The 26759-nt window shown below is 26.5% G+C and overlaps 1 protein-coding gene across 2 annotated transcripts; it reads right to left on the minus strand.

The window, feature by feature from the left end:
- Positions 1-770: 770 nt before the first annotated feature.
- Positions 771-26608, minus strand: dbo (Kelch-like protein diablo). Of its 2 annotated transcripts, XM_016049987.4 has the most exons (12): positions 26479-26608; positions 21288-21367; positions 20703-20738; positions 18109-18379; positions 15556-15828; positions 15298-15456; positions 12836-13046; positions 11504-11687; positions 9952-10095; positions 9479-9612; positions 7240-7448; positions 3914-5116 (listed from the first exon to the last, which is right to left on the minus strand). In XM_016049987.4, exons 3-12 carry the CDS (start codon positions 20729-20731, stop codon positions 4925-4927), a joined length of 1806 nt encoding a protein of 601 aa, XP_015905473.1. In that variant the 5' UTR covers positions 20732-20738; positions 21288-21367; positions 26479-26608; the 3' UTR covers positions 3914-4924. The 2 variants fall into 2 exon arrangements, with proteins under 2 accessions (XP_042904522.1, XP_015905473.1); XM_043048588.3 differs by lacking the exon at positions 20703-20738 and having other exon boundaries at positions 771-5116.
- Between the last annotated feature and the right edge of the window lie 151 nt (positions 26609-26759).

The raw sequence follows: 26759 nt of genomic DNA on the forward strand, positions 1-26759 counted from the left end.
TCTTTCATTTCTTGTAAACAGAAAAAAAAATGACCAACAAAGTATTTATAAGCTTTACACTGGACATATTTAGAAAATTTTTCAGTCAAATTTACATAAAATTTTAAGACCTTTTTTTTAATGCTAATTAAAGGCTTGTAAACAGGTCGTAATAATCAATATTTTTCTCAACTTTTGGCATTGTTAACTCACAGTAGCAATAAAGTGCAACAATACATTTTTTCTTTACACTATCCTAATTAAAAGCATTTTTTATGATTAAACACATTTACCAAGAAATTATTTTCCTTGACTGAGTTCAGATGTTCAAATTTGAACAATATCGATTTTGAGGAATTGATCGTCGAATCTGTAATACCTATTGTTTAGCATGAAAATATATATATATTTGTTTCAAAAAAAAAAAATTTGGAGTGCTCCTCGTACTATTGTATTGATATATTTTGTTTTGGCTATATTGATACAATATTAGAAAGCATTCCTTTTAAAGGATATAATCATGTGAGCTGATAGAGATATTTTTCCTCTAGATTCTTAACAAAAAAAAATTTAAATTATGTTATTTCATTTTATTTTATTTTAATAATTTTCTTCTCTTTTCATTATTCTGTAATTTTTTCCTGGTTTTCCCTACATTTTGAATTATATATATATACACACACATATAAAACTTAATCAAATATTTTTTTTTTTTGTCACCTTCTATACAACAAATACAAAACACTATTAAATCTTTTTTCTTTTAACAAGAAACAAATGAAGAAAAGCTGTACTTTTCATAATAATATTTATTCAAATCAAATGTACAATTTTTTAGAGATATACATGAACTAATATTTTTATTTTCTCTTGATCACTTTATGATTTTTTCTTTAAGAAGAAAAATCTAAAGCAATAAAATTTTTGCTAAGATAAAATCCAAGTCAAGCGATAAAAAAAAAATCTTTTTCTTTTTTTATCTTCATAATTTAAAACATAAAGTCATAAAAGGTTCAATTATGATTGAATGTGTGAATAGAAATGTCAAAACATCCAATTTTTAAACTCAAACACATTTAGTAACATTTTCCATAATTGAAATTTAATTTTAAAAAAGGCAAAAAGTTTAATTTTAAATGACAAAAAATTACCAATCATGCAAAAAATGATTTAATGATATAGAATATATTAGAAACTCAAAATTATACTTAAAAAGTATTTAAATTATATAATACAGCTGATTAAAAGCAACTTAAATAAAAGTTTTAGCCAATTTAAAATTGATATAAAATATACAGTTAGTACAGTTTTTATACATCAATAAAATTTACAATACTGGTTTTTCATTCACAACAGGTATATAAGTGCCATATTTACACTGAAATATTTCTCATGGTTCAGAATTGAAGGCTAGTCATTTGAACAATGACATATAGGAAGGAGACTTATTTCCAAAAATAACATAAGTAAATGTTAACATGTTATAAATTTTTGTCAGATATGACTTTGTACGAGTATAATTTTAAAACATAAAAAGCACAAAAAATTAAATTTTCAATATAAATGCTTCCCATGAAAAGTTTTCCTTTTGTAAATAACAGCAATATAACTTTTATAGCTATTATAAACTTTTATTTAATGTATTATAAGATATTTTACACCATTGCCTCATTTGCAATTCTTATCTGCAATTCTTATTAACAGTTTTTGGAAGCTTGCATTTTTTACACAAATGCACAATTAAAACTTTCAATTAGCAGAAAATAAAGTAAAATTACTATAATTTCACAAAAAAACTAACATAAGTTATTTCATGAAGAATATGTTCTAATTTGCCAGTAGTAAATGTTTAAATTGGTATCAAAAATCGAATTTAAAAAGAAAATGTAAGCAATAGTTTAAAGAGGCTAAAAAATTGATAGTGACATTTAAAATAAAAGTTCACATACTTTGAGAAATCAATTGTAATTATCCTAGTTTAAATGAACTAAAAAAATTAATAAATTACTTATTATAGAAAAAAAGCACATTAGTATTTAAAATCTTACATAAAATAAAAAGTGAGAAATTCAATATAATATCCAAAAATAGTTTATTACAAAAATTTGCTTTAAAAACTATAACAGTGAAAAAGATGACCAAAACTGCAAAAAAATTAAATGATTGAAGAAACTAAATCGGCTATATGCTTTTTTAATATTCATTTCATACCCAATATATGAAATGTACCCAATATATGTTTTTGAAAAGTAATTATAATAGGAAATATGCTAAAATATAAAAAGAAAAACATTCTAACAAAATGAATTATGAGAATTATCTAACAATTCAGTTTAGACCACTTTTTAAATACTCATTAGAAAAACAGAAAATATAACGAACCACAATAAAATCAAATTAGTTTTGAACTAATTTAATTTATTAAGTTAGGCTTTTATGGAAGATCTGATACTTAATGATGCAAAAGTATATGAAAAATGCAACAAGGAACAAAATACAATGAAAAAATAGTATGACTAAAAATGAAATATTAAAAGTAAGGAAAGAAAAGGATGTGAAATTGAAACTACATCTTTTTCTCCTGTCAGGCTGCTATTTGAAGTATAAGTCATAGCGTGAAATAGAGCTTGTTTGCAAATAATATATTATTTTCATAACTGCTATAGGTGTTAAACAGTTATTCATGACTGTTTGGTCAAGATTAGCCTATTTCCATCTGAGGCCCTCTATGCTAATTATGAAAATAGCACAAAATGTCAATATAAAGAAAAAACAAAGTTTTGTGTTAATGAAAAGCATTTGAGATCTTATTTTTTAATATTTAAAAAGATACTACAACGCTGCATTATATGTGCTCATAAAAATAGCAAAAATTGAAAATTATGCATTGATTTTGAGGATTTACATATCTACCAAATTGGTATCTTTTAATTTTTATAATACATATCTCAGTTATTTGTCCATTCTAAAACAACGATAATGGCAAGATGGCAACAACTTTTGGCAAGATGGTACATATAGTTGGAAATTATAGCTTTGTTAGAACTGCAAAGCACTTAAACTGTGACTTTTATTATTTTTCTGCTTTGAAAAATCCTGTTAGATTTCTTGCACTAACTTTTGCAAAAATAGTTATGTCTGATAACTAAACTAAAATTAATAATTATTGGATTTACAATTTATTTGACTTAATTAGGTAAACAAATAAGTCAAATAAATTGTAGTTTTATATTTAGAAGAGCTATGAAAATCTACAGAATAACTTTGATTAACAGAAATACGGGTTCTAAGTCTTTCATCTTTAAAGATCAAGATCTTTGAGGTCAAAAAGCTCATAAACTAATAAAATAAAGACTAATAAAAAATTGTAGAACCTGTAATATACTGACCAACAACAATGTAATATAATTCTTTTTAACCAAAACTAGAAAAAAACATAACAATACTATTGGTTTTATTTTTTTAAGGGTTCCCACTTAATTTTAGAAATAAGATTTATTATTTTATTCAAGTTTTCCTATTACTTAGATAGGTTTTTAGATAGGAGGTTTAGATAAATTTTAGATTTATATTTAGTTTTAAATAAAAAATTTTAAAAGTTTATTATTTATATAACTGTTATGCTTTAAACAAGAAATGAAGAAGAAAAATTTGGTTTCACTTTTGTTTAAGAAATTATTATAAATTAAAACTGAAGGCAATGTAGTCAAGAAATTTTGTTACATTAGCAATACTTACAGCCATGTATAATCTTATTTGTAATTAAGAATAAAAATAAGTTTAAAAAGAACAAAAAAAATAAATAAAATAGAAAAAAATCAATGATTACTTGCAGCTGTTTAGGAAATAGTATTGCTAAACTAAGAATAGAATTAGATAATTGTTTAACTTTTTCGTACAAAGCTTAGAATATTTGATTTTAGTAACCACCTAGTTAATTTAACCACATTGCACTGGAGTATAGAAATGATAATTGTAATTGACAAAATTGTTATTTTAAATTTTTCGGATTCTTACAGCTTAATGCTATGCTTGGTCCTTTTCTAGGTTTACTGTAAGATTTTTTTTCAGGTTGTAGCAAAAGGAAAAACTAAATATTTCCTGTTCAGCTGAAGCTATACTTGATTTATAACAACATTATGTACACTATAAAAAGTTAAGTTTGTACAACATGGGGGAAAAAAATGACTCTTTTCGTAGAATTTTAGACAATTTTGTGTTTTAATCATTTTCTGTTTTGTAAGAAATTTTTTTTAAAAAAAACTATTACTCTACAAGTACAGTGGCAGAAAACAAATATGATAGAAAAATGTTTGGAAGTTTAAACTTTTGAACAAAATCATGCATATAAATCATAAAAATAAAAGTTTTAAAAAAGTACTTAATCTTCAGAAATTAATTTCCTTATGCAAACATCTATAGCTCGCATGATTTTTATGAAACTGCAAAAACAAAAATAATAAATAAACACATTTAAAAATATAAATCACTACTTACATTCTGAACAAAATAATTTACAATTCAGCAATTTCAGACTTTAAAACATGAAAATTTCCACACTTGCCAAAGTCAAATTAAAGTAAAATTCTAAACACAAAATTATAGAATCTGAAATAAATAAAATTTTATAATACAATTCCTACCAAACTATAGTACATCCTTTTTTATATAATTACAAACATAAGAATCTATATCTATCTCTCGTAAGTCCTCATACATAAGCATAAGGTCTGTCAATTTATTTTTCATTAGCGACCACAACCCCACAGTACAACCCATTATTTACAATTTGGCGCTCAAAATAGAAAAAATTCATATAAATAACAGGAAGAAAAAAACTTTCACAAATGATTCAAAAATAAATACAACAGATGATGAAAAACAAGCTTTCAGACTTTATCATTCCAAGAAAGGACTCTCCCAGAATCCCTCAAAAAGCCTGCTGTCACCAATAATGAGCTTCGTGATGCGGTAACCTAACAACACCTACTCCACCCCCTAAGCGTCTATAATTCATACTTCCACACAGTCTCCATTGATTTTGCTCTGGATCATACACTTCAATAGTTTTTAAATAGGATGTGCCATCAAAGCCACCAACAGCATACAGAAGTCCATTCACCACAGCTAAACCAACCTACAAGAATAGTATAAACACTTTTTTATTTAAAAAATGCATAACCTACAAATATCAGTGTTTTCCCTAAGCGTTTTAAATCTCTATAAATGTGCCCTTTTTGTAAAAATAAGCTGCTGTCTCCTAAAAACACCACCTTTTTATTTTACTTTTTTAAAGTTGTTTCTTTAATCACCTATTCTAATGAAAATTCCAATTCTGTTTATTTAGTTACAATTGATTATTATAGTAAAATTTTTCTTAAGTTGTCTTGTTATACAGATAAAATTTGCATGATTTGTGGCCCCAGAGATATTTACATCTTTTAATTGGGGAGGGGGATTAATATATAATATATTAATGAATTTTTTAATAATTTTAAATTTTACCATTATTTTTTTCAATACCTTTTATAAAAAAATAAACTTTCAAATGTTTATTTTCTCATAATTCTCAATTTAAAATATAAAAAAAGCTTTAAAACTGTTCCTCCACTAATATTATTGTTATTATTTTTTAAAGAAAATTTATACACAGAGATTGTCTTTTAGATTGCCTTTAATTATTTTACAAAAACTGTTATTTAACTTTTGTTATACAGTCTAACTTTCGGTTATTTTAATAATGAGTGAGAATTACTTCTTGGAATATGCACATCAAATTAAAGAGGGTAATTTAAAAATTGAAAATCAAATTAAGTTATTACATAATATTACACTTTTTGATGAAAAGCAAAGGTGGTGAATGCCCTATCAAAATTCAAAGTGCCCTTTCCGGTGAGGGAGCACCCTGCCCTTCTTAATTCCTAGGGAGAACTCTGAAGTATTAAAAACTTTTTACTTAAAAAATTCATAACCACCAGCACAAACACTTTCTATTTTTTTAAAGGCATAACCAGCCTTTTTTTATTAAAGCCAGAATGAAGTAGTTTAAACATACATCATTTAAAAAATGCATAAACAACAAGACTTAAGTACTACAGTCAAATCTCATTAATGCCAACTCAAAGGGGGCCAGAAATTTTTTGATGAAAATCGTACAATACATAGACATTTTCTATTATTTATGTGTATACAAATTCATATATATTTAATTTCAATAAATGCTTTTATTTTGAGCTTCAATTACTTTAAAAAATAAAATAAATTATAAAGGAAGCAAATATATTATATTTCAGATGAAATTCAAAAAGCGTATTTAGTTACAGTGCTCTTTTTTTTTCTAATTCTATAGAAAGAAAAGAAATTACTGAAAATTAACTAACTGACAGAAATAAACAGATTTATTGCATAAATTAGAGAGAAATATTAAAAAAATAATCAATAATAGCCCTCTGTTTTGATTTCTTAATCATACATGCTTTCCAAATGTCTTCTATCTTATCAACTGTATCCAAAAATTGATTCGAATTTTCATTCTGTATTATAAAAGATGGAACAGTTTTAATTGCTTTGTAAGCATCCACCAGAGGAAAGTAAACAAAAGTATTCCACAGTGAAATTTTAAAAAATTTAGCTCCACAAGTCTTCACCAATAGAAATGCAATTCAGCAATATCAATTTCTTAGAAATATTTATAAGAGTGTAGAAGAAATGACTACCTAAGTTGAATAAAGGATAAAAGAGTGCTAATGAGGCTCGACTGTATAACCTCTTTAAAGAGAGTTAATGAGGTTCAACTGTATAAACACATATTTAAAAGTGTATAACCTACAAGAGTTAGGTAGTATTAACACTTTTTATTCTTTAAAAAAAAAAGGCATAACCTACAAGAATTAATTAGTATTTAGGTCAGATTTCAAATGAAAAAAAAAAAAGGTCTCTGGCAAGAATGAAAAAATTGTTAAAACCCTCAAAAACCTAAGATGATGTTCACAAAAATAAATACTAATACATAAAAATATGCTAAATAAATGAAAAAATAATAAATAAATATATATTTAATAATAATTAAAGCAGAAATTAAAGTTCAAAATTTATAGTTACAGCAATTTCGATGATAAAATAGATAAATTAAAGTTATCAATTGTATTAATCTAGCAAAACAAATTTTATTTTTTCATAGTAAAATACAGCTGTTTATGAATAACAGGTGGTGAATGACAACTGTTTATGATACAGGAAAAGAAGAAAAAAATTTCATACCCCTGATCTCCTAGATGTCATTGCTACAATTGGTTGCCATTGATTTGTTTGAGGATTGTATCTTTCAGCACTGCTCAATTCTGTAGTATCATCTCTTCCACCAACAGCATAAATCATATTATTATAAATAGCACAACCCAAGTGTTTTCTTCTTGTTCCCATGGAAGCTACTGAACTCCAGCGGTTGGTTCTTGGATCAAATCGCTCAACTGTAAAAGATAGAATAACAATTTGTTACAATATGTTTAGGTAGAGGTAACTGAACTTTTGGTATTTGCATTTATAGGTACATTTTCTCTCATTATACTTTCTTTAATAGTCATATTAAATAATTTTTGGTATGTTTAAATCAATCAATTGGCACTTGATATTTTAAACTTTAGTTACAGGAAACATTTGATTTAGTGCTTGCACATATGGAAGTGAGAAATTCTGAAAGAATGGAATGGAGAAATTCTGAAAGAGAAAGGAAGCGTGGAATTTCTGGAAGTGAGAAAGATTCTGATCATCACACATAAGACTGTACAAATGGCTACAGGACATACCGCACATTCAAATAACAATACAGGGAAAAGAAATATAAAATACTATCTTTTGAGTATGAATTTTTTTAATAACGAACATTGTTTCTAGTATTAGCACAATTATTCCAATTAGAAGAGTATTTGTAATACTTTAATTTGGTAGCATTCTTATTCTATTAGCTGAATACAAAATCAGGAAGTGCTGGACCAAGTCTTTTTGAAAAGTTTGAATAATGATCTGGGGATGCAAATATACCTGTTAGGTGTCAAAGGGGAAAAAAAGAGCAATCTGACACAGAAAACAGGAAGTTCATTTATTGAAAACACTAAACCAATCTAATAAATAGCCAATATTTCATACAACAGTAAGCACCATTAGCAGGAATAGGTATGTATTTAACATCAAGTCAGATATTTCACTTCACACTAAATTCAATGTCCTTCACAAATTAAATGAAACAATCATTAAGTTTCTAAGACCAATTACCAGTTAGTTATAACAACAATATTTCACACACAAAATTGCTGCTCTGGCATATGTAATAAGATGTAAAAAGCACATCATCTCAAAGCATCATTTTGAACAAATAGTATGACATGACAATAAAGACAAGTAAACAATGAACTATAAAAGGGAAAGAATAAAAATGGCTCTAACAACCGAGTTATTTAAAACTAAAAAAGAATGTTTTCATAATGATATGATGTCATTAAAAGCAACATTAATCATATTGCGAGTGATTTACAAAAAAATAAAGAAATAAACAAATGCAAATGAATGAAATTGAGTGAGTGATGTAGTAAGTGACAGCTTCGACAACTCCGGCCAGTACAAAAAGGTTAACATTAGAGAAAATCAAAGTAAACAGTATACTACTTGGATCAATATCAATGGATTTGAGCAGTTTGGTGTTTTCAGTATACAGAATGTTACAGTCTTTACAATAACAACGATTTAAAATAAGTTTGTAAAGAAATTGAAAGAAATGAGAAAAGAAAATGTTTGAATGCAATAAGACATTGAGATATCCCAGAAGTAACCACTATGAAGAAACATTGTCACAGTCATTTCTCATTTTCGAACAAAGTATAATTTGGATAAAATCAAATAAAAATTTTGATTTTTTTAAAAATTATTTCCTTTTTACATACAGAACACACAAAATGAAATAAATATTCAAGCCAATAGATAAATCTGAAGCAGAACAGCAGCAATAATGTCCCTAACAGCAAAATAACTTGGGTCCACATTGGGCCAATATTCACTAATATGGGCTCAATAAGAATTCAACGGGGCGTTATTTACCGATATTGGTCCCATATAGAATTGTCCAATTCACCAGGTATTTTACAGCCATTGTACAACCAATATCAGCCTTATATAGAACTACCAGATTCAAATGACATTTTATATTCATTATTCGTCAAATATAAGCCATATGTTGGCAATATACAGGCTGATAATGGCCCTAAATGAGACCAATATTAAAAAATCTAGACATCCCTATATCTGTCCCTTGGTGCATGTTCATATAGGTCACATATTGAGCCCAACTGTGGTCAAGGTAAAATTGTTGCTAGGGGTCAATTAAATGGTATAGTAGCTTATCAACCACTGAGTAAAAGTACATAATAATTCAGCAGAAATATAAATGAAAGACAGAATATCATAAACACAAATTGATATGTTGATATTGTCTCTTTGTAATACACACCTGAATTAAGAGGAGATGAACCATCGGATCCACCAACTGCATATAAGTAGCCACCTAAGACTGCAACAGCCACACCTAACCGTTTTGTGCTCATGGGAGCAACTTTGGTCCAACGATTAGTTTGCGGATCATATCTGTAAAACAATGCTGTGAATTTAAATATGATTTCTAAAATATTAACTACACTTGTTCTTTAAGACTTTGAAAATGTTCTTAATAAAGATAACACAAAAATGACACCAAACTTTAAGTTTTATAAAAATTAAAAATTTATGCAACATGCATTAAAAATATTTTATTAAATGTAGGCCTTTAATAAAAGAAACCAAAATGTAATTTTTGCAAATTAACAAGGAATGCAATTGAAAAGTATATCTTGCTTATTAATATATTGAATGGTTTAGATTAATGCAATATAAAATTAAAAGCACTGTATTGAGTTAAATATAGATAAAAACAGTTTCACAATATACCTTTCAACAAAATTAAGGCATGACACTCCATCTTGTCCACCAACAGCATATAAATAACCATCTAGAACTGCAACACCTACACTTGTGCGACATGAACTTGTAGGTGCTACATCGCAGCTCCATTGATTTGTTTGTGGGTCATATCTATTAATACAATAATTATTTTAATTTATCTTTAAAGATTATTTAAAGATAGTAAGAATTTTTCATAATTGAACACAAGCATAAAATATAAGAAATATTCAAAAATATAACCATATTTTTTATGTACAAAATACCATATTAACTTTTCAATGTGTAATACATAACTCTAAATTTACTCTTTTAGAAGAGAAAAAAATTCTTTCAATTTATCAAAAACAGGGTACGAAATGAAATTATAAAATAATTACACTACCTTTATAAAATCCTCTATATGGTAGGGCAATTCTGTACAAATTATGCAAATATAATCAAAAGTATTACATTTCAAACTACATATTTTTTAGAAACTGCTTTAGCTAGAGCTTTATTTAGTGAAATTCATCTCTGAACTGATTACAAAATCAAACTCAGGATCATCTATTCCCCCTCCCCACAAACAAACAAAAATAAATAAATAAAACATGTAGAAGAGCTAAACCTACTGTTTCTCAAATCAATGAGCTATTTTTTTAAAAAAAATTTGATGCCAAACAACTTAGAAATGAGTTAAATTAATAATTCATGTTCAGTCAATGGAAATGAAAAAATGTGGCTCTTACTGGGATTAAGTTCACCAAGGACAAAATTAAAGCAAGATATAATAATTTTTTAAAATCTATAAACGAAATGCATAGTCAGATGAAATCTGATGTCATTTTTCGGTTACATTATATAATATATTTTGTACATTATATAATAAATGTGAGTTATTCGTTTAATTTGAATTTAAAATAAGATTTCTTTTTTACTATTTACGAGTAACACAATCCATGCAATTTTAATTATTTGTCAAAATCCTGTGAAACATAATTGATTACTTTTTGGACACACAGGTGAGTTGCATATCATAGGATGAGAAATACTTTCTAAAGGACTATTTTCATACATACTATCAAAATGAAGATATATGTTAGATTTTAGTTATGCTTACATAAATTTATATGAAAGATCATAAATACAGATAATTAATTTTTTTCACTTCCAGCTTGGTACTAGTGTGTATTAATAACATAATTATATCATAATTTTAACTTGAATACAAGAAAACTAAAATTCTGTAGAATAACCAAACGAAAATTTGAATATTATTTCTAATATTATCTAAATCATTATATAATATTAATATTTAGTTAGAATAGGTAGAATTGATATTATTTAAATTATTAAATATCATTTAAATTCATTCTAATAAATATTAAAATATTCAATATTACCCAATAAAATTTAATTTTGAAAAAAAATTATTATATAAAAAAAGATATAGAGCTTAAATTAAAATAAATATAATTTTAATAAAATGAAACTAATATTAATTTTTAAAATAATTTTTTTTTTACATTATATAATTTAGAGAAATAAATGCAAGCACCTCTCTATGCTATTTAAATATGATTGTCCATCGTGTCCTCCAACAGCATAGAGCAAATCATTCAGAACGGCCACTCCCACGCCACATCTTCGTTTGCTCATAGGTGCAGCCATACGCCATTCATTGGATTGGGGATCATACCTTTCAACACTTGCAATGGCATCACCACTGCACCATCCACCAACTATAATATTAAAATTATGTAGGTAAACGATAATGAAATTATTTTAAGAAATCAAACATACAGTTTAATATAATATGCTACCTGCAAACATTAACATGATGTTGTTAGATTAACTTTATACACAGTTGTCATACTGACAATCAGGGCAAGATTTCATTTCTCAAAATAAGTAGCAAAAGTTGCTAGTAATAAAAATTGCATACAAGCAATTTTGAAAGCAGTATCACAACACATTTTGTGATGCAGGGTATTGCTGTGTGACTTAATAATATATATTGGGATGAGATTGGCTAAAAGGCAAAAAAGCTGAATTTCCACACGAGTAAATCTTACGTACGTGCAATCATTTCATGAATTCCAAACAATTTAATATAATAAATAACTATGTGTTGATATAAAATTAATTGTCAAAATAAAAAAATTTTATATTAAAATGCGTTTATATAAAAAAATTTAATACATATTTATAAAAATTTTACAATCACCAAATATTTTTATGCAATGTATCTGAAAATAAAGATAAAACAATACAAGGAAAGACTTGTTGAGTTATCAAATGATTTGGAGTCGAAAATTGTGGTTTAGTTCACAGAAGATTGACTAGGAGTTGCAAACGAATTCAAAACAACATTTGAAGCTTTCAAACTTTGAAACTGTCTTTTAAATTTTTCTATGACAAATTTGTGTGAGACAATATTTTTGTCTTCTCACACACCATAAAATCAAAGTGTCGATAAAATATAAAGAATATTTAAGAAGTACTATGCCCAGCTCTGTCAACTATTTAGTCAAGGTTTTATAATATAGTTAAAAATAAACAGACACACCCTTCCCATTAATTCTTAAGCTTTGTATATGCATACTCATGAGTTAGATTTGTGCTATACTTATGCAGCCCCTCAAACTTTTCATACATATTATGGGGTCCCTACACTGAAAAGCTTAAGAAAACTTGCTTTTTTTTAATGAATTCAAATCCAACATTACAGAATAGGTTGATTTTTTTTCCAAATATAAACAATAAGTTGTTACCAAATTTTAAGAAATCTTCATAGAAAAGCTATTTTTTATTTCACTGTACACTATTTTTCATTAATCAACTCTGCATCGAATATTAAAAAATCAACTAAATTTTCTATATATTTTACCAGCAAACAAAACTTCTCCTCTCCTAACAGGTTTCCTGGGTCTTGTACGTGGACCTTGCATCAAAGGTCGTTCTTGAGGTAGAAGTAGATAATTCTTAGCCTCATCTACTAAATCTCTACAGGCTTCATCACTCTTTATTAATAAATCAGAACCAACTGTTCCAACAAGGAATTTCGGACTAAGAAGAGGCAGTCTGACATGTTGTAAAACCTTTATAAGAGAAATACAGAATTAAGCACTTAAAAAAAAATTGTGTGTTGCTCTAATAATTCTTTAAACCTACATCCTTAACCTTTTAAGAAAGGAATTATTAAGAAAAGAACAATAATTCATTTTTGTTCACATTTCAGGAGACCGTAAAAAAATTTATTACCATAGTACCTACATTAGATTTCTACATTGGGTACCTGCTAGTACTTATTACCTAACACTACAAAACCAATTATATATCATTTAGTTTTGCCTAATTAGAAATTTAACTAATAAGAATAATCAAAAAAAAAATAATCGGTATTTAGAAAAGTCACTAAAGGGTAATATACTACATATATGAAAGGCCATACTACATTTAGGTAATTTTAAGCTTAAAATAGGTTCTATGTAATTTTACTCGGTAAAACAAGCATACAATGCACAAGTAACAAATTTAGAGCAAACTTTTCTTATACAAAGCTTTTTCAAGGACACTTCATTAAAAAGTTAACACTTTGAAAATGTTCAAATACAATACCTAATTAGAGAAAAAAAAGGAGAACAAAGTAAATTTTTTAACATACTTTTAAAAGAAAATTATGAACAATTGAAAAAATTTTATAAAAACTAACAAAAATATTTTACTTTTATTTATTTATTAATAATATTATTTTGAAGTAAGTAATATTTTTATAATTCTTAAAAAAAAACAATTATAAACATAAACAGGATTATTCTTAAAAGGGTAAAACATTTCGAAATATAATTTCTTCATTTCAATTTTTATTTATTTAAAGTATCCAGTTTTACACATTATAAAATACTCAACTGGTTAGAGCGAAATGTTAATTTAACTTTACAAGAAAGTTTAAAATTAAATTAATTTATGTACCACCATTTTCTTCAAAAAAAAAATCATGTTAAGTATTCTTTCAAACGAGTAATCAAACATGTTAAGTGTAAATAAGTTGCTTTTAGTAACCATTTTGCTTCGCTAGAATAAAGTATATTTTTTTAAAAAAAATTTCTTGCAAGCCAAAAATTGACCATAACATTCACCAAATCTGAATCCAATGGATTTTTAGGCGTGACTCATCCTAAAACCTTGTTTTCACTTGAATTTTGGCATATTTATAAAATTTCGTATGCAAGGAATTGTTTTACATAATATCCGCAGGGGAGATGCAACCAATGGCAGTGAATTTGTGAATATGCATACAACTATGCATCGCTAGTTCTTTTGAAAATTTGTAAACGTGTTACTGGTTATTATGTTTCTCAATTTCCTTGAAAGTAACATAATTGCTTTTAATAACATTGCAGCTGACGTAATAAAAGAATCAAAACTAGAGAGATTTTGCTTATGGTACAATTCACAACATAATAGAGGTATTTGGCAGTCGCTAAACGCTTTTTTTTTTCTTATTCCAAGCTAAGTCTGAAAGATAGCAGATTATAGCATAATGAACTTAACCAAGCTGGAAAAGTCAAATTTATACTTAACCTAGCAAAGCATTTGAAATCTGTTGCTTCAAAAATAAAAATAAAACTTGATTCAATAAATATTTAAGTTCATTAAGTAAAAATACTTACAAAAATTTGAAATCAATAGAAATGCATTTACAATTTAAGCTGAATTTGTTTTTGTTTCCTTTTTATTTCCAATGCCCACCACATTGCCAACCATATGCCATTGTGGTACTTAGTGGGCAGTATTGTTAATCTCTTTTTCGTGGGCACCATATAGGTGAATCAAGATCACCCCAAAAGCATAATAAAAACAGACAGAACAGAGAGCGAAGTTACATCCATTCAATCCATGGCCAAAGCAGGATTTGAACCCAGGACCTTTCTAACATGATGTTAGCTCCCTGAGCACTATACAGACCGGTCAGACAATTTAAGCTGAATAAGTGGTAATACAATTTAAAAAATTTTAACAGAATAAGAAATTTAATGTAGTATTTGGGATAAACTAAAAAAGTTATATTTCAGAAAATTAAAAATAATTAATGGTTAAAAATAATTAATGGAATATTTTTTAAAGACATGGAAGATAAACTAGCCATTAAAAATAAAACATATAATGGAATAGGTTATAAAACTATATTGAATTCATATTAATTATATAGTCACTCAGAATAAAGAAAACTCAAAATCATATAAGTATTACACTGAAATAAGCAAACATAATAATAATAAATAATTGAAAAGACAAATATATATATATATAGTTATAGCAAAAAAGCTATGTATTAAGAATCAATACCTGAGGCAAATGTTGCCGTCTCTCTGTAATATTATATTTCACCCATGACATTACTGCATTAAATACTTGCTCTTCACTCCTAACATTTAACTCATCACTAGATATTATATCTATTAATTGATTAACAGGAAGCAGGAGAAATTCTTCACTTTCCATCACCTAAATAATTTGAAATAAATAAAAATGTTAAATATTTTTTTAACATTAAAATAAAAAAAGGATTTTATAAATGATATTTCTATCAACATATGGCATTACCTCTTGGAAATTATGTTGCGTAAACTTATCTGCTATACGAAGAAGTTCTCTGCACGAATGTGTGTCAGCAAAGGCACGTATACCTAAACAATTTGATGGGTCTAATTGCCTTTTAAGAAACTCACAGCATACTTCCTGTATTTCAGCCATTTGAAGGAGACAGGCGGCAGGTAATAACACTTGAACATTATTTTCTTCCACAATGATGTGGGATGTATAAGCAAAGTCTATAAGTAACTCCATAGCGTGCTCATCAATATCTCTGATTGTCACCTTATAAATAAAAATGCATAGATATTATTTATCCATATTGTTACTTTGACTTGTGAAGCATCTATTTTTAAACAACACAATCGGAAAAATTTAACAATTCAAATTAAACACCAAATAGTCATTAAGAAACTAATTAGAGTAATGCATTGAATTATGAATATGATAAAGTAATATTTAAATTATAAATAATATATTTATCATAACCTAGATGCATTTTAGTGCAATGTTGAGCACCTTTCTCAGCTTGTTAATATGACTAGAATAAAGGCTCTGAAACAATTCATTTTAATACACAATTTTATTCTTAACTAATTAAGGTCTCTTTTTCCTTGCAAAATAAAATAATAACTTTATTTAGCAAATATTTAAAAGATAATTAAGAAAAAAGATACACATTACTTAAAAGTTTGAAATTTTTTATTGTGACAATTGTTTATTTTTGCCAATACATGCAGAGCATTTGTAATTATTGAAAGTCTTATTGCAGAACATTTGCAATTCTAAACCTCAGAAAACACAGATAATATAAGGTTCAATCAACATGAGTGAAAAACCCACAAGTAAAAGTGTAGAAAATACAAAAAAATTTAACAATTAAGGTAGATAAATTTTTTTTCTCCTTTGAAAATAAGTTTTAGTTAAAAGAAAAAAGCGATTTTTTTCCTTAACTCTTTTAACTGCAAATTTTACAACATTTCTACTCATTTAACCGATTGTTTTTCTCAATAGTTTATGTAATCTTGTGATTTGTAACATCCCTGTTTTGACAATTCCAACAATTTTATTCAGTTGAGGATGGTAGCATTAGCACAACCCTCACCACTGAAAGGTATCTGTTTAATAAATGTATTATTTGAGATTTTATTGTTTTTTTTTTTTTATTTGATTAAAAATAGCCACTAACGTAAGATATACAATTGGAATATAATTACAGTGTGGTGGTTTTAAAATAAGCCACATAGTTTATATACACAGCTGTCAATTTCAGAATATTTAAGTTGTCATGAGTTATTTACAATCTTCCCTGTAAATACATATTATATTTTCCAATGTTTTTTTTTCCCTTCAAAATTTGCACATGCAATTTTGCAAAAATGCCCTTTCATGCCATTTCTTAAAAAAAAATCCACTGTAAGAAATTAATGAACAGAAACCAGCAGAAAAGCTACCCAATAGATGCCTTTTGCACTTGAATGGGAAATCCTATTTTTCAAACTACATATATGAGATAAATATACAAATCTATTTTTTTTAAATATATCAATAGGAAACCATAAAGAGGCAAGTTCATGATCGAGAACCATTCATTTAAAGAAATGCAACTAAAGACAGTGACCAATTTAAAACTACAAATAACTACTGAATGCAGCTAGAGTACAGTCAGATAAAATAGAGAAACTTCAAATGTCTTTCAAATCAAGTTCAATTAGTTTAATAAATCTGCACAAAAATAATTTCTCAATTTTACTTCATCAATTTTAGGTAGACTAGATAAAGATTTAATACAATAAATTATGCATAGTATAATGCTACAATATTATGATGTTTTAAAAGGCTCATTGTTATCTGAACAAAATTAGAAGCACTAAAATGTTAGATTTTTGTAAACACTTAAATAAAAATTATTAAACAAATTTAATTAAAACATTATTTTTCTCCTTCATTTTTAATAGAATAAAATAGAATAGAATAAAATAGAAACACTTTGATAAAAATTATCATGCAAACACCTTAAGTATTTATCTTGCCACATTTAAAGTTGATTGGCAAAGAGTTATACAAACTGCTTGAGAGTAGATTCCAATTCAATACACAGACAATTTACTAGAATTGTCCCATAAAATCATTCAAACCCTAATTTTTACTGGTGAGAATAATTTAAAAATAATATCTACCCCTCAAAATATTCTATACTATTTGATTTGATACTCGAACTATTCGATATATTTGAAAATATTTGATTTGATTTATAAAATGTTTTGCTCTTTCTAACTCGGCAAAAAAATATTTTATTCACCTATTTTAATAACATTAATGTTAATGCATCAAAAAAGAATAGTAAACAGTTATAGTCTCCTATTATTTAAAAAATCATAACTGTTCAAAACTCACAATAGTTACAAAAACTGTAATTTCATATGACAATAGAGCATTTTAAGAACAGCCTAAAATTGAAAATTAAGGCAATGCTTGCAAAATATCATTGCTTCAGTTGCAAAATACATCAATACAAACATCAAAACTAATTGAACTTTAAAGAATTAAAACAATTTTAAATACCTCAGTCTGCCGACTCTCAGCTAATTCGCCAGTAAACATGGCATGGAAGTAGGGAGAACATGCCGAAAGTATTACTCGATGGGCAAATATCCTCCGGGTTCCTACAATCAAAACAACATCACAAAGCTCCCTATGCTTCCTTAATAAATTGATAGCTTCTAAGGTATGGCGAGGGTGTTTGTCCGATGTGTATTCTAGACGTGCAGGAGAAGGAGGACATTCTAAGTCTGAATGCAGAATTTCACCCATTCTGTTAGTCAAATCCAGAACACTAGTTAAAAAAAGTTCAATAATGCTTAAGAAATAAATGCAACAGGACTATTTTAATTAGACATTAAAAAATATTATACACATTATAATAGTAATGTCTAGGATAGCCAGGACAAGTTTATTTGGAGTCAGAATATTATATAAAACAGATAAACATATTAGCATCTCCCAATCATGTTTAGCTTTTTTTCAATTACACGAATTTGCATTAAGATGATTATTTTTCTTTACATTTAATACTACTTAGCAAAAAATAAATAAAATTTTGCCCAAATTATACTTGCTTTGGAACACTTCTAATTTGAATGAATAATTTAAAACAAATCACAAATTTATAAAGAATCGGATATAATTTGGAAATAAGGTCAACCACAGCATGCATTAGAACAGTTCATGACTGCTGACTTACTTCAAGTTGTTTGCATATGTAATAGTGCTATTGTATGTGAAAATATTTTTAATGTGTACAATCTTTTTACTAATGCTATACTTATTTTTATCAAATATTTCTTTTCCTTGTTTAATATGATTCCTATAAAATATTAAACAAAATAAAGTGAGTGATTAAAATAAATAACACGTTAATAACTTTTGATAGAATGAGCAGCAATCCATAACAGGGTGCGAAGCCAAATTATTCAACAAAAATAAGTACCTTTTAAACACTTTTCATGCACTCAAATAATATTTTTAAGCACTTAAAAAAACACTATTAGGTAGGATTGGAAATTTTTAGACAATTGACGGTTGAATCTGGTTTTAATCGTCATGTCAAAAAATTTAAAAACTTTAGGCATTGTTTTTGACAACTGTCAAAATTTTTGAATCATGCAAATTGAATGGCGTTTTCATGCGCTACGGACTGACGAAATGCCAAAATTGATTGAGGTTGACTTAATTGTGAAAACGTTGAATAGAACAATGTGAACAGCGTCTTTCTGCATAATTCGTAGCGAAAGTCAACATGGTAAAGGAAAAATCTCATTTTGGAAAAGGAAAATTAAGCACTTTTTAAAAACACCCAATGAAAAAAGCACCTTTAAAGGCTTTTAAAAACGAAAATTGAAAATAAGCACCATTAAGCATTTTTTAAAAACGTTATGCACTCTGTATAAGGAACAAATCTCCAATGAATCATTTACTACATATACATATATATTCTTTGTGTACAGTGCGGAAAAAAAACCCAAACACTTTAAATACTTATGAGATATTTGATCTTATGATGTATTTTCACGTACTATGATGACGTAAGTTCAGTGGTTCAGAGGCCTAACTTTAAATATGAAGAGCAAACGAAAGTTTAAATTACAAAATCCGAAAAGAAAAACATACTTACTCAGAATACACATACTTTTTTTTCTCCAGAAGAATTGGATTCTTAACTCTAATATCACAAGGAATAATCACAATTTGTAAAACATAGTCCAAATTGTTAGATCAGGAGAGTGGTCAAAAGTTTGGACCCATCAACGATAATCTCTCTTTTTGCGTACAACAGGGTCAAATTTTTCAAGAAAAAATAAATACCTTTTAAGCACTAAAAATTATTTTGAAGCATTTGAGCAGTTGAAGCATTTGAAACTATTTGGGGGGAAGATGAAATCGGGATTCTCTCCCAAAACGCTGCGACTTTAGTAATCCTTTCGAGGAAAGGATTTCTATCCACAAGTGTAAGAATTCTTTACAAACCACCAGACTCAGCGTAGGCTCATGCAAATATATGAGTAGTTTTTTCAGTATGCAAAACGATTGATGTTTTTGTAACATATGGATATCCGTACGCAAAAAACGAATTGCTCGTGAATGACGTCGTTGCAAGAATCACACTTTTTGCCCTAATCATTGGGGACAATTGTCACATAAAAGGAACAAATCTCCTTTCGAAAAAAGGAAAATTAAGCATTTTTTACAAAGTCAATGAAAAATAAGCATTTTTATGGGCTAATTTAAATAAATAATGATAAAAGCACCACATTCCACAATTATAAATTAGTGTAAGGACAAATGCACCAAAAATTCTGTCTGTAAAGCCATGCGAATCATAACAGAATCTTTAATAAGCTTTTATGTGAAAAAAAGATCATTATAACCTAATGATGAAACAATAAATTCCTCACAACAACAATAGTAGAGTATTTTGAAACAGCTAACATAGTTTATGCATCGTGGTCGCATTTTAGGTTAGCGAGAAAATCCTATTTACTAATGTAAAAGTATAAAATCAATTTCCAAAAAAATAAAAGGTTTGCATAAAACTAAAATACAAACTAAAGTACTAAAAAAAATCATAAGAAATAACAGAACTTTGCAAACTACTCTACCTTGATTTTTGCTTGATTTTAATCGGCATTAGACTCCTAAAATGAAATAAATGGCTCAGGAAAAGATTTTAAACACAACACAAACTTAATGGAAACAAAAACCTAGTTCTGTAATAATATCTATTAAGTAAACAATGTTATAAAACTAAAAGCATTGTAATTAAAAACTTAAATACATATTAAAATATTAGCTAAATTATAAGAACATATAACATAAGAAAAAAACAAAAGTAAAAAACTACACAATAAATTTTTCATTACATAACAGTTTACACTGAATTTGTGATAAACTACAATTAATAAACCTGATTATTTATGAAATAATCCTTTTCTAAAAATCTTAATGAAAATACATTACATTAATTTGTAAATTTTAACATGTTATAACAGAAATAAAGGAGGAAAAATTATTACAAATTGACAATATTTTTTCCTAATACTAATCGTTTAAAAAAAACTGAGAAAACACAGGAAATAATAAATCCATTCAATTATGGCAATATTTTAAATCTAAAATGACTGCATGATAAATTATTCATAAATACCTTAAATAGATGAGGGAAAAAAATGGAAAATAAAATTTACCATGAATTTAAATCACAATCAAAAGCAGTAGTGCTGTTTCATTAATGCAATCAGAATCATTCAGGTTTGAGACACATAATCTGGAATGCATGAAAATAAAATTTTAAAAATGTAGAAAAAATCATCTATACAAGAATTTAAAATAAATTAATAATCTGGATTGAATAAGTTTTGCCTTTAAAAAAATTATTAAATGTTTTTAATAAAAAAGGAAAGTTTGCATTAATCAAAGTTGGTAACGCAACAATAACTTATAGCAAGAGCACCTGAAGTGTGTGCCGCAGCACCCTGAGATGTGTCAGATATGGGAAACTGTGAGGTGTCCATATCTTTAAATCTAGTATTTATCTTTTAAGACCTATAACACTGTTTTTCAAACTGTCACCAAGGAAAATAAAAAAGCCATAGTTTAAGTGCCATACACTTGAAGTAATGAGAAGATTTTATATATAATCCTACCATAAATCTGTGCTTCAGAACAGACAAATAACTTAAATTTTTTTAACGTTATTAAACTTTTTTAAAAATTGCCAATTTGGCAAAATTTTTCCATCTTGATGAAAATTATTAAAATCACTGCCTCATCCTCAGTTTTTCCAAATTTTTATGAGCCCAGGTGATGCAGCATTTGAGGTTATTCGTAAAAAAAAACATAATTTCATATTAGGAACAAAGCCTTTGAAAAACAACCATAAATTCTGTAATTTATATGTTACTATTTAAAAGGAAAAATGTGTTAAAGTAGAGTTTTGGATATAAATATAATATGGATGTCCTGTGTAAAGCTATAAATCATATACTATATTTTCTGATAAGTAAACTAAATATGATTTTAAAAATATATACATGTTTGTTTAAATCAGTTAATTTTTCCAATCACTCAATTCAAATGTTTAATTAAATTATGAACAATTAATACAGTAATTATAATAAATGTCTTAAACAGATGTTATATTAGTAAGTTATAAAAGCCTCGGTACTGCTATATTCTAGTAAATAAAGCTCAACATCAATAAAACAATAATTTTTTAATTATAGTCTTATTGATTTAAAACTTAAAAATAAACTTGAGTACAGAGGGCTTTAAAACTAGTCTTATATAATCACAGACTTCAGGGAAAAGAGGAATCAATTAAAATGAAAGTAAAAGAAAATTTATTTTGCATGTAATGAACAAGATGATTGTTTTAAAATTTTTCTATAAGATGATTCTTTTGGTAATTTTATTTTTAATTAAACAAATTAACAGATAAGATAAACTAAAATTTTATGCATAATTTATTTAATATTTATGATTATTCAATATTTATATTGATAAATAATGGTTTACCAAACTAAATTTTTGAGTTTTTGACAGTAGTTGTCAAAACAAAAAGAGGGTTTAATGTCAAGATGAATAAAGAACAAATTCATTGATCACTTATAATTTTATATGCATTTTTACCTTTAATTACATAATATTATAATAGATAAAATTTTTTACATCAAAATTTTTGGTTTTAGACATGACGGCTAAAAGCAAATAAAACTGTCAATTGTCAAAAACTTGCGAATCCCACTTCTTAATCATAACTTTTCACATTTTATAGTTCATTTAAAAACATCAAGTATTTTTCCATTAATCATTCATCTTAAAATTTGTTTTTAATTCTATGAGAGAGAAGGTAGAAAGTGAGACTTTAAGCTATTTTTTAATTTGTCCAACCATTCCATCACATTGGACAAGAAAATGAGGTGCCTACTATAGGGCAATTCCATGGTAAGGTCAACCAGATGACTAAAATTTTAAACATAATATTTTAATGCAAACAAGGTATTATTTTTAAGATAAAAAATTGAAGATTTAGAAATAATAATTTTAAACTTATTAATATCAGTCGATAAGCTATTTTCAATAAGCTATATGCTCTCAAATGATGGGCTACATCATTTGAAATTTTTAGCCATGGTAAATGAATCTTTTAGAAGTAGTTTTTCTGAAAAATTTACACTAATAGATAATAGAATAAATAATAATTAAAGTAAACTGTATCAAAGCAGGTTATCTTGCACAAACATGTAGAAACATTTCTCATTTTGATTAACAAAAAAATTTCCAGGATACACTTTTAATATTTTATGTCCAACACTAAAATACATAATTAATTGCACTCTGCTAGTTGAGATTTAACGAAATAAAATTATTTTTTCTGTTTCATGCAAGATTCTAAGTCTTATTTGAGCAGTCTATTTTGATTCTGAAAATAATATTTTTATTGCAATAAAACAATAGTCAATTATTTTTATGTTTGACACCATTCCTTTTCTTCTCATTACATCTGTCTTCCCTCATTTCATCTCTTATTTTGCTTTCTCATAATAAATATGAATAGAAACCATTATACGAATAGAAACCACTAAATATTCTTTTAGATTAATTTAGAATGATGCGTTTCATCTCAGTAACCTAATAAAATCTGCTGCTGTACTTAAAACTATTTATATTAGAACTTAAAATTGATCATAAGTTTTATTTATTTATTTTATTACATTTATTTATTTAATTATTATTATTTTTTAAAGTAATTGACTCAGTTTTAATTTTTTGAAAATGGACTAACTTCATTTAGAGCATTTTAAATCAACCACAGTGCTTAGCAGAGCTTGAAAAGTGTATGTATTAGGAGCAAAACTTTTTTTTCTTCCGAATATTCTGCAATTATTTTTTGTATTTTTTTTTTTTCATTTATTTATTTTTTAAGAAAAGCAACTCAGGGCCATATTTAAAAACAGTTTTCCAGTTTAAACCCAAGGTTATACTTAGGTTAGCATGAATGCTTGCTAAAGGGTTGCCACATGCATTCAGATGTCTAAAGCTTTCTAATACAGACAAAGGCATAGTTGGGACTTGCAACTCTGAAGACAAGCTCAGCTTTCGTGCTCTCTGACATATATATCTGTGTTCTCCCTAAGCATTTTTTCAACGGCAGCCAGCCCTGCTTATTCTTTGATCCCAATAACTATGCCCTTCTTGTAAAAATAAAGCCACTATCCCTTAAGAGCACTGCATTTTTATTCATATTCCATTTTGAAAAAAATTAATTCACTGTTTAAATAATAACTACACACTGGTAAAATTATTTATGTTCATAGATTTAATTCTGATTACTATTACAGAGATTAACTTTGTTAGGATTATTCTTAACTAGTTAAATTTTTTTAAAAATCTTTTCTTCGAGAGAGGGGGACATTAAACTTTTTAAATGATTTTTAATTTTAAAACTATTTTTTAAATAAATACCCTTTTTTTAAAAAAAATGCATTTTCAAATATTTATTTTATCATAATTTTCAGTTTAAATTATAGGAAAAAGTCTACAAGTTTTGTCTAGCAATTAATCTTTTTTTTTTGTTAGTGAACTTTTTTTCAAAATAAAATACTCACAGAGTTTGCCTTTCAGCACACCTTTAATTTTTTTTTATAAACTACAAATTTTTCTCGTATTTTGATAACGAGAGAGAATTACTTTTTGAAATTCACACATAAGATAGTATAAGAGAGTAATATAAAAATTGTTGAGAATAAATTCAGTTATTACATAATATTACACATTTTGATACATTTCTACTGCAATAAGTGAGTATCTTTTTCAGAAATGAAGTGCCCTGCCCTTTTCAGAAAGGAAACGCCCTGCCCTTTATTTATTTATAGGGAGAACTCTAATATATATATATATATATATTATATATAATAGATATAATGTCAGTTTCGGGACTGTTATAAATTTAGATTCCATAAAATTAAATTATTTATTAATTTTATATTGAATATTATAAATTTTGCATTTAAAATAATTCACAACTTTAAATTAACATAATTCAACAACATAAAACCACTCATTCAATTCGTTTTAAAATTGAACAGTAGACATTACTAATGTAAGTAGTTTCTATTGCACTTAGATGTTTATTAATTTTAATTGCAGGATAAGTTGCTTTAATGTCTCTCCAATTTAAAAAAAATAACTTAAAAAAATAATAAACCTACATGCAAATCAAATTACAATAACACAAATGCTATTCAATTGATAGGTAAACGGGATGAAAATTTAAATTATTGGGGTTGTTATAGCAATGAAACCAAGTGGCATGTAAATGTAAAAGAGAAAATGCGAAAATATCCTTTTTCCGCAAAAAAATTTTTTTATAAATTGAAATAAATAGTTTTTTCTCCTTTTAATTAACAGTAACTTATTCTTCAATAGATTTTTTTAATTTAAAAATTCTGAAACTTTTTTGCATTTTACTCTTTTTTTCCCCATGTTATTTAGAAGTTATAGAATTTTTTTTAAAGACAGTTGCTAATTTTTTTTTTATTCCAGAACTTTTAAAATAATTAGAACTAAGGAAATATCTCATAATATGAGTTCTATTTACACTGTTGCTAATATACGCTGCATTGTCTAAAGTAAATGATTTTTCAAGATGAAAAATTTTATAAAACAAATTAACCCACCTTCAATCAGGAAATAAAGGACGATTTAAATTTAGTTCTAATTATAAGTTTTTTCCTAAGAAATTTATTAATATTTTTTACACCATGGAATTGCCCTATACCCTAATTTCAAGAATCTGAAGACAAAATAAAAATGAACATGATGTTAGTACGATGAAGAAAAATAAATATGTAAGGACATAAAATTATGCGAAACAAAATTCTTACAGTTGAACACTGACAACATGAGACAATTTTGATCGTACTCCATTTAATAATGTTTAATGAAACTCACAACATGGGTTGCAAAAGCGACAATATTTAGTTCTTTAACATTTACTACTGATTTCATTTGGATATTTTGGCATTTCTAAAATTAATTACAAGAAAAGCGCAAAAGATCGAGGATAACACGCTTAAAATTTTATAAATACAGTAAAATATATGTTCAAAAAATCTAATATTTAAACCATTATTCAAAACAGAGAACGAGTTAAAAATATTTTGATTATGAAGTGAACGCATGCTTAGTGAGATCTATCAACATTTATGAGACCATGCAATAAAATAAATATTTCTTCAAGAAATAAGAAAATTGCATCTGCACAAAAGATCATATTAGAAAGCACAATTTCAAAAATAACATAATCATTGAATAATTTATTTGAAACACTTTAGTATTGAAATAATCGAGGAGCAACATAGTAAAGAGATTTACCAAAATAAAGACACACTTAGAAATTCAGCATGATTTAATTGTTATTTACTGTATTTATATGACGTTCAACTTTCTATTTTCAGTTTTAAAGACATTTCAGTCAGTTCAGTTTTAGTTTTGCACGGTTCACAGTTATTGAGAAATATTTTTAAATAAAGCAATAGAGATATTTTGACTAACATAAACGTCAATGTTACAGCATATGCGTTCTAGTTTTTAATTCGCTGAGTCACGTGATATTTTTTCTCCATTAGTGTACAAAGCAAGCTTTCGCTGTGTAG

The sequence above is a fragment of the Parasteatoda tepidariorum genome, chromosome 1 (genome assembly GCF_982258835.1).
Source record: "Parasteatoda tepidariorum strain Cologne lab strain chromosome 1, Ptep-v5.0, whole genome shotgun sequence".
Lineage (NCBI taxonomy): Eukaryota > Metazoa > Arthropoda > Arachnida > Araneae > Theridiidae > Parasteatoda > Parasteatoda tepidariorum.